Source organism: Arvicanthis niloticus, chromosome 26, assembly GCF_011762505.2.
Source record: "Arvicanthis niloticus isolate mArvNil1 chromosome 26, mArvNil1.pat.X, whole genome shotgun sequence".
In the NCBI taxonomy this organism is placed as follows: domain Eukaryota; kingdom Metazoa; phylum Chordata; class Mammalia; order Rodentia; family Muridae; genus Arvicanthis; species Arvicanthis niloticus.
Window position 1 is genome coordinate 28,406,973 of NC_133434.1, and position 14,980 is coordinate 28,421,952.

General features: G+C 47.6%; 1 protein-coding gene across 7 annotated transcripts in view; it reads right to left on the reverse strand.

Annotated features, from left to right (window-relative positions):
* Nucleotides 1-7,391: 7,391 nt before the first annotated feature.
* Tln2 (talin 2) overlaps nucleotides 7,392-14,980 on the reverse strand; it is a 412,083-nt gene continuing 404,494 nt past the window's right edge. For all 7 annotated transcript variants that reach the window (XM_076925417.1, XM_076925418.1, XM_076925416.1 and 4 more), the window contains 2 exons: nucleotides 13,938-14,063; nucleotides 7,392-11,671 (listed from right to left, as the gene is read on the reverse strand). In XM_076925417.1, the coding sequence (XP_076781532.1) occupies nucleotides 11,543-11,671; nucleotides 13,938-14,063 (255 nt within the window). In that variant the 3' untranslated portion in view covers nucleotides 7,392-11,542. The remainder of the gene's footprint in view (nucleotides 11,672-13,937; nucleotides 14,064-14,980) is intronic.

Genomic DNA, 14,980 nt, shown 5'->3' on the forward strand with positions numbered 1-14,980 from the left:
GACAAATGTTGGCCTTTTCCTATATGGCTGGTTAGTCTCTGGGATATAAACCGGTGTGGGCTGGCTTAACTATTGCAGGAATGGACTTGAGTAGCCTGGAAGATCCAAGGTGGGGATAGACTTCCCTGAGAAGCCCCACCTGTGTGAAAGGTCTTGCAGACTTCCTGACTAGCGAGCCATATGTTGCAGATCAGGAACTAAGTTATATCTTGAGTTGTTTCTTCAGAAGAGCCATTTACTGCTACCCACTGTGTCTGACCTAACACTTCTGTGAGGTAAAACTGATACCAAGGAAATTGGGGTCCCTTCATGTGGTTCTTACTCTCATTAATGAAAGAATTTCAGAACGGATCCAAATGGAACTTTAAGGACAATTGGACTAGATTCTACAAGAAACCCCAGGGCAGGCTGCTGTAAACCTCAGTAGGTGCCAGAGAAGGATGGAGGGAAGAGCCATGGCATGCAAGCTGGCAGGGAGGTCAGTCACATAAGAAGTGGTTGACATAGGAATGTCATCCACAGGCTCATAGATTTGAATGCCTGGTCACTAGGGCGTGGCATTGCTTGAAAGGGATTAGACGGTGTGGCCTTGTTAGAGGAAGTGTGTCACTTTGGGATTTCAAGAGCTCAAGCCAAGCCCAGTGTCTCTTCCTGCTCCCCATGAATGAATCCAGATGAAGAACTCTCAACTTCCCCATCACCGCGTCTGCCTGCACATCTCCATGCTTCCACCATGGCCACAAGGGACTAAACCTCTGAAGCTGTAAGCAAGCTCTAATGAAATGCTTTCTTTTATATCCTTCCATGGTATCTTAAGGTTCCTATTGCTGTGAAGAGAAACCCTGACCATGGCATCTCTTATTTGTTTTTGTTTTTTGTTTTTTGAGACAGGTTTTCTCTATGTAGCCCTGGCTGTCCTGGAACTCCCTCTGTAGACCAGGCTGGCCTCGAACTCAGAAATCCGCCTGTCTCTGCCTCCCAAGTGCTGGGATTAAAGGCGTGTGCCACCACCGCCCAGCCATGGCATCTTTTATAAAGGGTAACATTTAGGACACTCCCTAGGACACACCTATTCCAACAAGACCACACCTCCTAATAGTTCCACTCCCTATGAGCCTCTGTGGGCCATTTTTATTCAAACCACCACCATGCTCATGACTCTTCTTCACAGCAATAGAACACTTACTAAGGCAGCAAACACGCAGTCACACAGTGGGGAGGGAGCTTGAAAGAAAGAGTAAAAAAGCCCAAAGTATTGGGGAAACCCAAGCCACAAAGGAAAGCATTGTTAGAAAAGATTTAAAAAAAAAAAAAAAAAAAAGGAGAAAAAGTGAAGTTTCAGTTTTCTAAATAATTCAGATAAGTGGGCAGACTTGGGAAGCGCCATGACTTTGACCTGGTAAGCTACCACATTGGAATATGAGAGGTGGTATGGTAGCTTGGAATTCTGGGAAGGAAAAGTTCAGTATCTCATTAAAGGGATAATTATTCCACCTGTCTGTAGCATGGGTTAAAGCAAATGTTCCTTCCTGGTGGTGGTGTCTTAGCCAACTGACCTACTTGACCCAACTGAAATATTAGGTCTGTCTTTTTTTCCTCTAACAAAACTTTTGAAAATGCCACCCATTAGGCTTGCCAGACCAGTCTATCAACCTAAAAGCTAAGAATGTTAAGGCTGCATCTAAAACCTACAGGACAAATGGACTGACCTGATGCCTTGGTCAATACATTTGATAAATGCAGTGATTTACAACTGCCTTTGTTTTGTGACCACTTCTTGCACAGTGGGACATGACATTCAGGGCGGCCTGAATCTGTGTTCCTGGGCCATGATTGTTCATGTGTGGTTCAGAATAAGCTACCTCTGACTTCCCGTTGTGTGACTTGTCCTGGAGAGACGTGATCATGTGAGACACAGATTACATAGTGTAGCTCCCTCTGGAGCAAGAGGTGTATTTTTTACCCACCAGTGTTAGGCTGGTCAACGATGTCACTATAGATATGGAGTTCTGACTGTTTTCACGCTGCCATCTTTGAGATGGACTCAATCCTGAGGCTAAAAGCGACATTTTCATTGATCACTGCTATGGGAGAGAGTCCAACACCTCCAGTAGATATTTTCCTCCCCTCAGAAGAATCAGGATGTATGTAAAGGCCACAACTAAACACCAGTAGGAGGAATGATACCTTCCTTGACCCAGTTAGAGCACCCTTGGCTTCCAGTCAACTCCCCACTTTGAAAGGATCTGGGTAGTTAAGTAGCCTGTTCATCATGGATTCCTAGCAGTCTTGAAAGCAATTTGCTCAAATTCACTTCTCTGAAGCCCGAAGCTCTTGTGTGTCCTTTTTGCTTCCTTCCTTCGGCTCCAGACATTGAAAGAAGAAAGCCTGAGGCATTGAACTGCAAGTGCCTATGGCCCAGGCGCCTGTAGGGTTTATTAAAGAAACCATTCTCTCTGTCTCCCCCATTTTCTTCTTGACGGCCCTCTGTGGGTCCAGGCCGCCAGCACCATCTTCCAGGGATCAGGTCACACCATCTGAAGTCTTTTCTCTATTTCAGTAACAACTTCCTTTGGGTTGGATCCTGTGCTGGCTAGTTTTTATGTCAGCTTGACACAAGCTAGGCTCATTGGGAAGAAAGAATCTTAAGTGAGAAGATACCTCCATATGATTGGCCTTTGGAAGACTTATAGGGCATTTCCTTGATTTGTAATTGATGTAGGAGGGTCTAGCTCACTATGGGCAGTGCTACCCTGGACTAGTAATCCTGAGTGCTATGAGAAATCCTGAGCAAGCCACGGAGAGCAAGCCAGTAGTAGCACCCCTCCATGGCCTCTGCTTCAGCTCCTGCCTCCAGGTTCCTTCCTTGAGTTTCTGCCCTGACTTCTTGGTGATGAACAAGAAGTGAATGTGAAAGAACCCTTTGCTCCCTAAGAGGCTGTTGTCACTGTGTTTAGTCACAGCAATAGGGACACGAACAGATCCTAGCTTCCGGTTTTGTTTGTCAGTGGTGAGTGTGACAAAGAGGTGCAGTAGATCAGGATCAAACTGGATTTCTTTGAAGCTGTGTTCGTAAGGGACCCCTAGCACTCTTTGGAGAACCTCTTCTGGACAGTCAGGTTACTCCATGCTAGGGCGGGGCTGCATGGGGGATAACACGATGGCGGAAGACAAGACAGCTGTGGTGTGTAGTAGGTGACTAGGCACAGTCTCTATGTTGTGTGTTCAAGTTCAAATCAGGGGCCCTCAAACCGTTCATAAGCACTGGTCACAAACACACTAAATGTCCACCACGTAGGCTATCCATCCTGCCTGAGCCATCTCAGAGCTTTGGAAGCTGGTGAGGCTACATGCGACAAGATGCGACCCCTGCCTCTGGCCTAGAAGGGGCTATTTCAGAGATGAGATATAGGCAGGTAATAATTCTAGTGATATTTTTAGAGTAGGACTCTGATGAATCCAAAGTATGGTTGCAAAAGCTTTTGTCCCTAGATCGTACAATAATTAAAACAACATCAATTAAAAATAAAACAAAACAAAAAAAACCCAAGGACAAAAATATTGGCGTGACAGCACGGATCCCTTGGTCTTGGAGATACTGAATGCACATGGACGTCTTCAAGCCCTCGAGAAGTTCCAGAGATGCTCAAAGATATTCACCTAAACTCTGCTTTTTAAATTTTCCTAGAAACTTTTCGTTCTTCTCTCCAGAGAAACAAGGACACTCTATTCATGTCCCGTGGAACCACACTGCCCCCTGTGGAAAAGCCTGGTACTGGCCAACTGTGCTGCCGGCCTGTACATAGGCAAACATGGCTCCCTTCTGGGACATGGCCCACGGGGCAGGGCTGTCCTGACACATCGAGCTTGCATGTCTGAAGGTGCAAAGCTGCACCTGTGCAAGGTCCACTGCATTTCTCTCTTCTTCCCTTTGGGACGAAGCTCCAAATTCTACTCTTAGCACCGTCAATCTCTGTTTCTAAACTTCACAGTTTGAGCCTTTCGTGGTCTTCTCTCCTTCCCGTCCCCCTGCAGCCCCAAATGTCCTCCACTGCTGCTGAAAGCTAGACCTTGGCTAATTGCTTCCCTGGCTGCCTTTGATGAGCAACTCCAGTCCATCTGCTGGGCAGCTAGAGCTCCTGCCCCTTCCTGAAGCTCTGGGTCCTTCTAGCACAGTGGAAGAGGGGCTGACTTCTGAGCTTAAGGTCTTTGAGGAAAGAAATGTTTTCTACAGTCCCGGGAGCTTGACATAACGCTGGCTCCTGCTTCTTCCTTCCTGTTTCTCTAACGATCCGATCCCTATGATACTAGAGTGCTGGGGGCACAGACCCATCAGCCTTGTTCTGGATCTCTTTACACCTTGGGTCACCAGGAAGTGCCTATGGGCAGGATCAGTCTTCTGTAGCACAGTTCTGCACAGAAGAGAACCAAACTTCCTTTTCCAGGCTGCCGAGTCCCTGACCAGAATTGACAGGGAATTTTAAATATGGCCGACAAGGTTTGGGCCTTGAACTGACCTTCTTAGGTGCTGCTCCCGGACAGACCGTACTGTCCTCGCCCCAGTCTACCCCCCACCCCCACCCCCCAGCACAAGGCCAGAAGCTTTCTTACTCTAGGGGGGAACCAGGGCAAGCAATTCTGTTGTGTTCAGGGCGAAGGTGTTCAAATGACAGTACCCAGGGGAATGTCTCTCTGTCACATAGTTACCATGACACACTGGTGTTCCAGGGGACCCAGATTTATTTCCTGTAAGCACCCTTGGAAGGCAGCATGCAACCAACTACCTGCAACTCCAGTTGCAGGGAATCCAGTGCCCCTCCCCCATTCTCTCTCTTTCTCCCTTTCCCTCACCCCCTTTCTCTCTTTCCTCTCTCTCTCTCTCTCTCTCTCTCTCTCTCTCTCTCTCTCTCTCTCTCTCTCACACACACACACACACACTCACACACATACACAAATATATGTAAAACTTTTTTAAAATGTCATGGTCAAAAAAAAAAAAAAAAAAAAAAAAAAGGATCCCAAAGTAGGATTTCAGAGGAGCAGCATTTGGAGTGTGTCACTGGCTGAGCAGCAGAGGAAGGTTCTTAGTCAGTAACCTCTGGATGCCCCCTTCCTGCCACAAACATATATGGAATGGAATGGTCCTTTGTTCCTGTGGTCTCCCCTCTCTCCCAACCCCCCTCCCCATCCCTCATCACTCTAGTATGAGGCAGACTCTGCAGCTCACGGCCCTCCATGGTCCTCTCCCCACCTCAACCTATGAGATTTCTATCCTGCAGGTCAGGCTTGCACTGAGAGTCTCAACAGACTGACTGGAAACATGAGCTTTGCATAGACCAGCTAGCCTTGTGTATGCAGCAGAGAAGAGAGGCCTGGCTTCAAACAAGGGGGAAGGCAAGGCCGACATCTGAGTTTGTCCTCTGACCGCCACACACATGTGTCTTTCCCCTTCTTCATATATATGTACTGTATGAAATTCTCAAAGAATTACTGACTTTTAAAAAGTCAGTAAATAAGCAAACCATGAGCTTTAGAAGAAACAACCTGAAACTTTGTCCTTTGTTAGTTCATTTTAATGGAGTAGCTGGGAAACCCCAGGTCTACTGGGTAAGTGAACTTGGTGTAATTACCTAACCTCTCTGTGCTTTGACCTAATGTCTTAGTTAGGGTTTTACTGCTGTGAACAGACATTATGACCAAGGCAACTCTTATAAAGGAAACATTTAATTGGGGCTGGCTTACAGGGTCAGAGGTTAGGAAAATATCATCAAGGCAGGAACATGGCAGCGTCCAGGCAGATGTGGGGCTGGAGGAGCTGGAGTTCCACCTCTTGTTCTGAAGACAAACAGAAGACTGGCTCCTATGTGGTTAGGAAGAGGGTCTCATTGCCCACCCCACAGTGACACACTTCCTCCATCAAGGCCACACCTCCTAACAGTGCCACTCCCTGGGCCAAGCGAATTCAAACCACCACACCTGTGTGCTTTGCTATGAGGCGTGAACAGGAGAAACATGGCAGTAGCCACCTCACATCTGCTTCCCTGTGCCAGCCTCTCTGATGGCAGTTACCTCCTGCTACTGCATCCATGTCCTGGAGGGCTCTAGAACCCCAACATGATGTGTATCCTTGACTCTTCTTCTCCTGCCACTCCAAGCCCTGGACTCACCCGAATTGCTCCTTTTTCTCTTACGTTATTGTCTCATTAAACCCAGGCTGTTGCCTTTAGAACCCCACAGCTGGAAGCACCTCTCCTTCATCCTGTGAGGATCCAGTACACAGGAATCAGGCAAATGGCATCTCCTAGGAAGCCTTCCCCATCTTCAAAGTAGTACCCTATTATTCCCATTTCTCTGTGTCAAATGTTTGTATTCCCTGAATTGTGACCATCTCTGGGAATGTGAGTTAGGTCCCAGTGTCCTGGGCACAGCAGGTGCCAAGGGTTTCAGGTAAGGTCATTGTTGGCCTTATGGCCTGATATGATTTTTGTGTACAGAGGATGTGAGTTTTGATAGGCAGCGGCCAACCTTACCCAGCTACATCCTGCCTCCTTGAGTCTTTGGGGGATGGCCATATGCCTTTTCTAGGGCTGCAGAGCCCTGAGGGATGTGTCTGGCAGCACAGGACTGGCACTAAGGAGACTTGGTGGTAGCCTCTCACCCCATTCCCTGGTCTGCCCCTCAGGCATTGCACTTCCGTTTTGGCGGTCATCAGTCATAGCCTCATTTTTGAAGTTCGTATGGAGTCAGAGATGTGCAGCCTTTCGTTATCAGTTGGCTTAGAGAGTGTGAGTTCAGGGGCATCCCTTATTCACTGGTGTCCATCCCAACTTTTGGTTGCTATGGCGATTCTTTGACATCCCCATCTTGCAGATTAGGAATGTTTCATATTTTTCTAAGTCTGGCTGCCCTGAAAGCAGGGACTTCTTGGCCAAGGATCCACCCCCTCTAACAGGAAGGCAGGCTGAAGGTGACATTTTTGGCCTCAGCTGTCACTAAGGAACCTAATCTTCCTGTGGTGGGTTTCCACAAGTCAAGTGCCTCATAGACACTCTTCTGTGTTCAGTGTTCTAGGGACATGAGGGGTTCCTGCAAGGGCTGACCTGTTCAAGAAGCCCGCTTGTTTCAAAGGGAGGAGATGATCATATCCTACTCAGTCTATTTTCCTGGGTCAGTGAAGTAGAGTGGAATTGGGTGGTACCCTGGGGCTGGTCTTACCCCTGTCACACCCATACATGCACACACACACACACACACATACACACACACACACACGGTTACTGTGGAGACAGAAGTTTGGCTCAGGGCAGAATTTTTCCCCCATAAGCAAGACAGTCTTCTTTCATCTTTTTGTCTCCCCTGCCCCATTGCCACGAAACCTTCACACAAGTTCATTCCTTTAAAAGTTTATTTCTGATGAATAAAAAAAATAATTTATGTGATTAGATAAATTAATTTATGTGATTAAACATTATGACAAGGGCAGAGCTTCCCTTTCTTGTCTTCTGACAGACATGGCTGCAGAAGGGCTCTCATGCTATTGCTTCCTGGTGGGCGGCGAACTAGGTTCCAGGGAGAGCAGCTAAGACCTAGCCTGTTTCACAGAAAAGTGTCAGCCCTTCTTCATAGTATTTTGAGAATACTGGACGGCCCCTCCTCATGCTCAATCCCAATGACCATAACTTAATACACCGAGCGAAGCCCACTGCAATGGAGCAGTGGTGTCAGGGGGTTTGGGGAGGATGACTCCCTGGCAGAGGATGGGACTCTATGGAGAGGTAAGACCCGAGCCACCAGCATAGCCCCTAAGACCTTTGGCTTTTAGGACTCTGGGCATTGTTGCCTCTCAGCCTGTAAGTGACCATTTCCTTCCAATTTCTTGCACCTTGCTTGATCTCTTAGCTGTGTCTATGCGCCCAGTTACAGAGATTGTTTCCTCTAGGTGTCTGAGCAGGGCATACAGTCAGTGCTGGGATCTTAAGCCTTACATCTCAGAGGTGCTACCTTAGGCCAGGACTGCAGAGCTCAGGGAGATTTGGGGAACCACCTGCCAGAGAGGAAAGAGGAGGTGCAGCAAGCACTTCTTACCACCTCCACCTTGCTTCCTTCATGAGGTTCTGGTTCTGGAGCCACTTAGGAGGTGGGGATAAATTCACGCTTTGAGGTGGTGGGACATTTTGGCTAAAGTCTGTGTGTGTTGCTGGGAACAAACCCAGGGCCTACACTTACGAGGCAACCATTTCAACACTAACTTACACCCTTTGGTTTTCTGAGACAGGACCCAGCCCAGGTTGGCCTTAAACTTGCGATTCTTCTGCCTCCACCACCCCAGTGCTGGGATTCTAGCTGTATGCCATCACACCTTGTTATACAGTTTTTAACACTTGGTTTCAGCTGTCTGTACTCTCACCAGCTGGTAGAGAACTCAGACAAGCAGATGAATGTGCTGAGAGGCTTAGGGGGTTTTCTGAACTAAGAGTGTGTGCCAGCAGATCTGTGGTGACTTAGCCCTGAAAGCCATGCACAAACTGAAGCCAGAGCAGCTGCCTCTGGAAACCACCAGTGACAACTGGAGGACTACCTAGGTCCTAAGTATATGCTTATGATGACCACTCCCAACTGGCCAGTAGAAGTACTACCCAGGGTTGTTTGACCAAACATGGCTTTTGCATCCTGATCTAAAAACCTCTGAAAGGCAGAAGCAAGCCAAATGCAACTCCCTAGCCACCAGACACATCCTTCTTTTGATTATCAAAAATGGAAATTCTGGACAGGAAGATGAATATAAGGATTCTTTCTATACCCAATGCTGGCTTCTTTCATGGGACCAGAGCTAGGAGAGCACTCAACTGCGTACCTAGTCCCCCTCTCACAGAGGGATGGATTCCATGTTCCAGGCCTTGCACCAGCTGGCCTTGAAACTACTCCAAATGCAATTCACTACATCTGCACTCTTTCTTCCTTAGGAGCCAGAAGTCCCCTCGGTGCCTCTGGGGACACCAGTAGCAGCATTAAGTAATGTCCATGGTCCAGCATTTCATCCATTTTACGAAATGGGGAGAGATCCAGCCAGCCACAAGGACATCCACATACATGGACACAGCATGGGTAGGCAAGGGACAGATGAGAAATAGGCCCACGACCATGGCAGGTAATACCTGGGAACAATCTTCCCCCAAAGTTCCTAGTGTACACTACTCCAGACAGGAGGGCACACTCCCACTGTCCTGAAACTTGGCTCACAGCTGAAAGGAACAGCACTTTGCCTTTCATTTGTTAGAGGGTTTCTCCTGTATCCACTTCTGTGAAGGTTTTCAACAATCCTGAGGCAGGGGCAGACACTCAGTATCTGTCCCTGTCCTGCCCCTGGAATGTCCAATGTGACAGGGGGACAGGTGGAGGGAGGAGTGAGGGGCAGCTGCCTGGAAGCATATCCTACAAGAAAGAGGGGGAGCCAGCTGCAGGAGGGCCTCTTGCCCTACTGTGTGAGGTCACCAGCACATCTTGATCATAAACTTTGGGGTCTGACTGAATAGTTTTGCATAGTATCCAGCAAAGGCATGAAGAGTTACACTCAAAGAGGGTGAGCCAGGCAATCTGCTTTTCCGTGAGCATCAAGGCCTCCCAGCCCCGAGGCACTCCAGCAGCCCTGCTCTACTGGATCTGATGCTGCCATACGACCATTTCTTCCGTGTGTGCCCTGCACTTGCTTTTCATTCACACCACACTTAGATCCTTCCACCTGTCTGACAGGAATTCCTTTGTGCAGCATTTATAAGTCTCTACATATCAGGGAAGGTGTCAGAATTTGATTATGTTTTAGAGCTTCGGCATAGGACAGAGTCCTGCTTGAGGAGACTCATCTGGCAAGGCTGAAGGTTGAGTCATTCTTTTCTTTCTGAGGACCAGGGTACCAGCATTTTCTCTTTGGTAGAAATCTGGATTGAAGTGGTGAGCCCAACATACAACGTTATCATATCGTTAAGGGGGAGAAAGCCTGCCTCCAGCAGCCATTAGCCTTGAAGACCATATGACTCTATTATTATTTTTTTTTTCTCTTTTGGAGGCAGGTCTCACGTAGCCAAGGCTGGTCTCTGACTTACTATGTAGCGAAAGATAATCTTGAGCTTCTGATCCACCTTCCTGCATCTCCCTAATGCTGGGATTACAGGCGTGTGGCACCACATCGAGTTTATACGACGGGACCCGGTGCTTTGTGCACGCTAACCAGGCGAACACTCTTACCAATTGAGCTACAATGCCAGCATGCCCCTCCTAACTCTTCATGAATTCATTAAGATGCTGGTACCTTGTATTAGGCCCTCTGTCATCCATCAACTTAGGTAAGAGGTTCAGGTCAAATGTAAGCTCAGGGATCTAGAATGTTCTTTCCAGAGGAGGGCCCTGAGAGGAAAGGCACAAGGAGAAGACGTCTGGAGGGTTCTAAGTGCAGCACCTGAATGGTGTACTGTGACAATAATCAATGCTGTCACACAGGTCCACACTGACCAGAGGGCACATTTAGATTTTGGGACTATTAAGATACATGGTGGGAAATGTCCTCTTGGGAAACAAAGGTCAAATTTCTTAAAAAAAATTAATAAATAAAAAAAATAAAAATTTCCTTCTTGAACTTGGACCCTTCTATAAGTTCACAGATACTGATAATGGGGCTCCAACATGGGGACCTCCTTCCTAAATGCTACCTGACTCCTCCTCCAGGGGGCGCTGCACTGAGATCCATCAGGGACATAGTCTCCATGTGTGTGTCTGCATAAACTGAAACAGCCTTGCAGAGTGGGGAGCCCAGTATTTTATTTCGGCCCCTGCCCACCTAGACCTGACCACTTTCCAAAACTCTGCCCTTTGGATTACGGAGGGGAAAAAAAATAAAATAACTTCCATTTTTCTGGGCCACAGAATACAAGATAGGTGTAGTTGTACAAGGAGCTTACACACTGAGGCAAGAAATGCGTGCAAACGGGGTAGGGGGTCTCCTCCCCCGTGGGTGAGTCAGTGCTCCACACTTACAAGGACCTCTGTGACTCCAGCCCCCAGAGTCCACTTGGGAGCGTTTCTGGCTTTATTAACAGTATCCAACTCCAGCTCGGTCGTCCCTCTAGAGAGAGAATATCTGTGCCCATGGTACTGATGAGTCCTGTGGGCCATTACTGTCGTCACTCTTTTCCTAGTGTGATTTCACAGAGAGGCCCCGGAGCAGTCTTGGAGGACAAAGAGTACAGGTGTCTGAGAACAACATAATACTGACTTTTCTTTTTTTGGTAACAGTCCATGAAATGTGCGCCCCCTCTGTCCTGAGAAATAGTGAGGCGTGAGGGAAGCTGGAGGGGCTGTGGGTGGGACACTGTTCCGTGTGAGTTCACGATCATGCAGCTGATGGTGACAGGACTGAGGACTGGGAGAGAGACTCCAGGCGGAGGGCCAGCAGTCTCCAGGAAGTTCCTGGCTCAGGGGAACACCGGTATGTCCAGTTCTTGTTGGGGGAGTAGGAACCACCTCCTGGGGCTCGCCATCATGGCGGGTCTTAGCCCTCATCTTCCCTTAGCTCTGTGGGTAGGAACTTGTACTGCTGCTGGCGGATCTGGGCCAGCTTCTTCCTGGCTTCCTCCAGCTCTCGTTCTTTCTTCAGCATTTCCTCCTGGGCTGCGATGATCTGGAAGAGAAGAAGAGTGGAACGGATCTGAAATTTTTGTGGAGGCCTTGTCTTCCACAGCCCCTCAGATGAAGGACGCAGAACAGCATTCTTTTTGAAAAAACAAAACATGTATTTATGTATGTTGAGGGTATGTGCATGTGCCTTAGCACACGTGGAGGTCAGAGGACAATATGTAGAAGTCCGTTTCAATGTGTGGGTCTCAAGGATTGACCCAGGTCTCCAGGCCAGTGCCATATGCCTTTACCATGCATGCATCTTTACTTGCTGAGATGTAAGACTGGCCCAGGAACAGCATTCTTAGCTCTGGAAACTACTGTGGCTTAGTTTTGACACCAATGACCCAGCTGATTAGGAAATAAAAAGCTGACTTCTGCATAGGGACATAGCAACAAACATCTCTTGTATCCATAGCAGGCTTGGTGTCTGCACTTGACTTAGATTGTCCCACTGTTTTTGCGGCAAGCCCGTGAAAGTCCTGTATTTACAATGAAGGGGCTGAAGCTGAGAGATGGGTCACTGAAGTGACTCAGTTGGTAGAAAAGTGAAGCTCAAGTGTTCAGGTAGAGCTAGGGTCCTCAACTACTAAGTGGCCTTCATGTAAAGTTGGCCCTTAGTATCTGTTGGGGATGGAGTCCTGGACTCAAGAGTCCTAGTCGGCTAGACCCCCAAATCTATGGAGGATCAAGCCCTTGGTATAAAATGGCACACAGTCTCCTCCCATATTTATGGTTTGTTTAGTGAGTATATGCATGTATACATATATGTACATATATAGGTACACCTGTGTGTGTGTAAGCACATATATGTAGAAGTCAGAGGTCAACTTTGGTGCTCTTCATGGAGCCATCCACCTTGTTTCTGGGAACAGTGTCTATGACTGTTACCTGGGACTAGGCTGATTGGCTAGCAGGCCCCAGGGGTCTGCTGTCTCTCCTCAGAATCAGTATTACATATATACACATATAATACACACACACACACACACACACACACACACACACACACACATATATATATATATATATATATATACCTCATTTTTTTTTTAAACATGGGATTTGGGGCTCAAACTCAGATCTTCATGCTAGCATGGCCAACACTTTACCCTCTGGGCCATCTCTCCAGCTCCCTTTGCATATTCTGAATACTCTCCGGATGGCTCACAAGACAGAATGTAATGTGAGCAGCAGCAGGCATGCGGTAGCTAAACTGAATGGTTTAAAGAATGACCAGAGAAACAGCCTTTCCAAAACATCCAATAGAGTTGCAGTTTTTCCTGAGTATTGTCAAGCCACTGCTGGTTGAAACTTGTAGAGAGATACAGAAAACAAATGCATGCGTTTCATGCTTCTAAGGTCTAAATCTGAGGAATACTAGTTAACTGGCACAGTGGGACTAGGTAAGTTTGTATCTAAGAGAGAAATAAGTTCCCTTCAGTAGACCCTTCCAGAATGTCCACTCTGCCCACAAATGTATTGACCAAGGTGTGGGGTACTAGATGCAGTAGGATTTCTCAAATTCAATTCATCAGGGATTCTTTTATGTGAGACTTCTAAAGGAAGAAGTAAATACAAAACACTTTCTGGTAAAAATAAAACAAAACAAAACAAAAACCCGACTTGTTATATAGCTAAAGCCTGGTAAGTTTGCCAGAGTCCAGGCAGGCACAGGGAACACCTGGTGCAGGTAAGAACACAGCCCCCTATAACAGATATATATAAACCATCCAAAACCCACAGGCCTCGCTCCCTGGCATTTCCTCTTAACAGTTCCAGAGAGAGAAGGGTCCATTCTGCCTATGGAGGGATTGACAGGGTGGCTATCCCCAAGACATCACTGCCATAGCCTAGGCTTCTCTCTGTTCCTTTATAATAGGACACCTGAGTTTTAACCAGGAACATGACTATGCAGAAAAGAACCTCATATTTCCATTCTCCACGGTGACTACACGCTGACCAATGGTATGGGGGACGAGGCAAGGTTTGTAAATTCCAGCATTTGCCCCTTTCCCTCTTCCTGACAGATGGGACACCAAGGTTGGTAATTCAGTTGCCAGGGGCAACACTTAGGGAGGGAGAATAAGGTGCAGTCCAGGTCTCAAATATAACAGAAGCATCAGTCCTTCCCTCCTTCACAGCTTACAGCCAGTTACATTTGGAAGAGATGGACTTGCATCCTGTTTAAGGCCCTGCTTTGTTGAGTATCTGCTGTACTAGAATCCCTGTCTTGGCAGGCGCACACCACTGTGCGTCTGGCCACTCACCTGAGCAATGCCTCCCACAAACTTGGTTTTCACGACAACATCGTCATCATCAGCTTTGCCAAATGCTGCCTTCTGGGCTGCACGGACAAGATTGTCTGAGGCTCTCTTCACAGCATTCCCTGCCGCCTGGAGAGGGAACAAGACACACGTGACATCATCAGCAAGAGAGCAGGAGTCTGGCAAGAAGAACAGACATGAAGTTCATGAGACCAGGTTATAACACAGAAGTTATCTGGAGCCAGCGAGATACGTCAGCTCCTCCAACACTGACACTGAAGTACAGTTCTTTCAGTCATGAATCGAGATATATATAGTTCCTAGCTCCCAAAAACATATTAATTTTCCCCAAAAAATATGCTTTTTTTTTTTTTTAAATGTTTTTATGTGTGGTGGATATGGAGGCCAGAGAACAGCCTCAGACACGCCCCCTACTTCCTTTGAGACAGGGTCTCTCCGTGGTCTGAAGCTCATCAATTTGGTTAAACTGGCTGGGTGGTGAGCCCCAGGGTTGCTCTCATCTTTGCCTTCCCAGCATTTGGATCGTGAATATCAGACACCACGCTCAGCTTTCTTATGTGGACTCTGGGGATCTAGCTTAGGCCCTCATCCTTTCAGAATGAACGCTTTACTGACTCTTGACTCTGTCTGGCTCGAACACATGCTTTCCAGTTGGAATTGAAGGTCATGCAATAAGCGGCACACGCCTGTGACTGAAGTAGACTCAGGCTGTGTTCGTCTGGAAAGCCACTGCCCCTTGCTCCTAAATGAATGTGTTTGAAATTATGGCTCAGATTTCATGATTCTCTGCACAGGATGGCCCTGGCTCGCGTTCTCTCAGTCAGTGTTCGTGGGTGCTCTGTGCTGACTTTTTGACAGCGCTTGCTATGCCTGGGTCTCTCTGACAGGGAAAGCTCTGGCCTGGATACTAACAATTTGAGGGCAGGGCTATGATTAAACTCTTGGTGCCTGCAGCAGCTGCTACGGAGGCTGCTCGGAGTTGGGTTTCACTGAAGGTTTCCTGAGGGGGTAGAGGGCTATGAGAC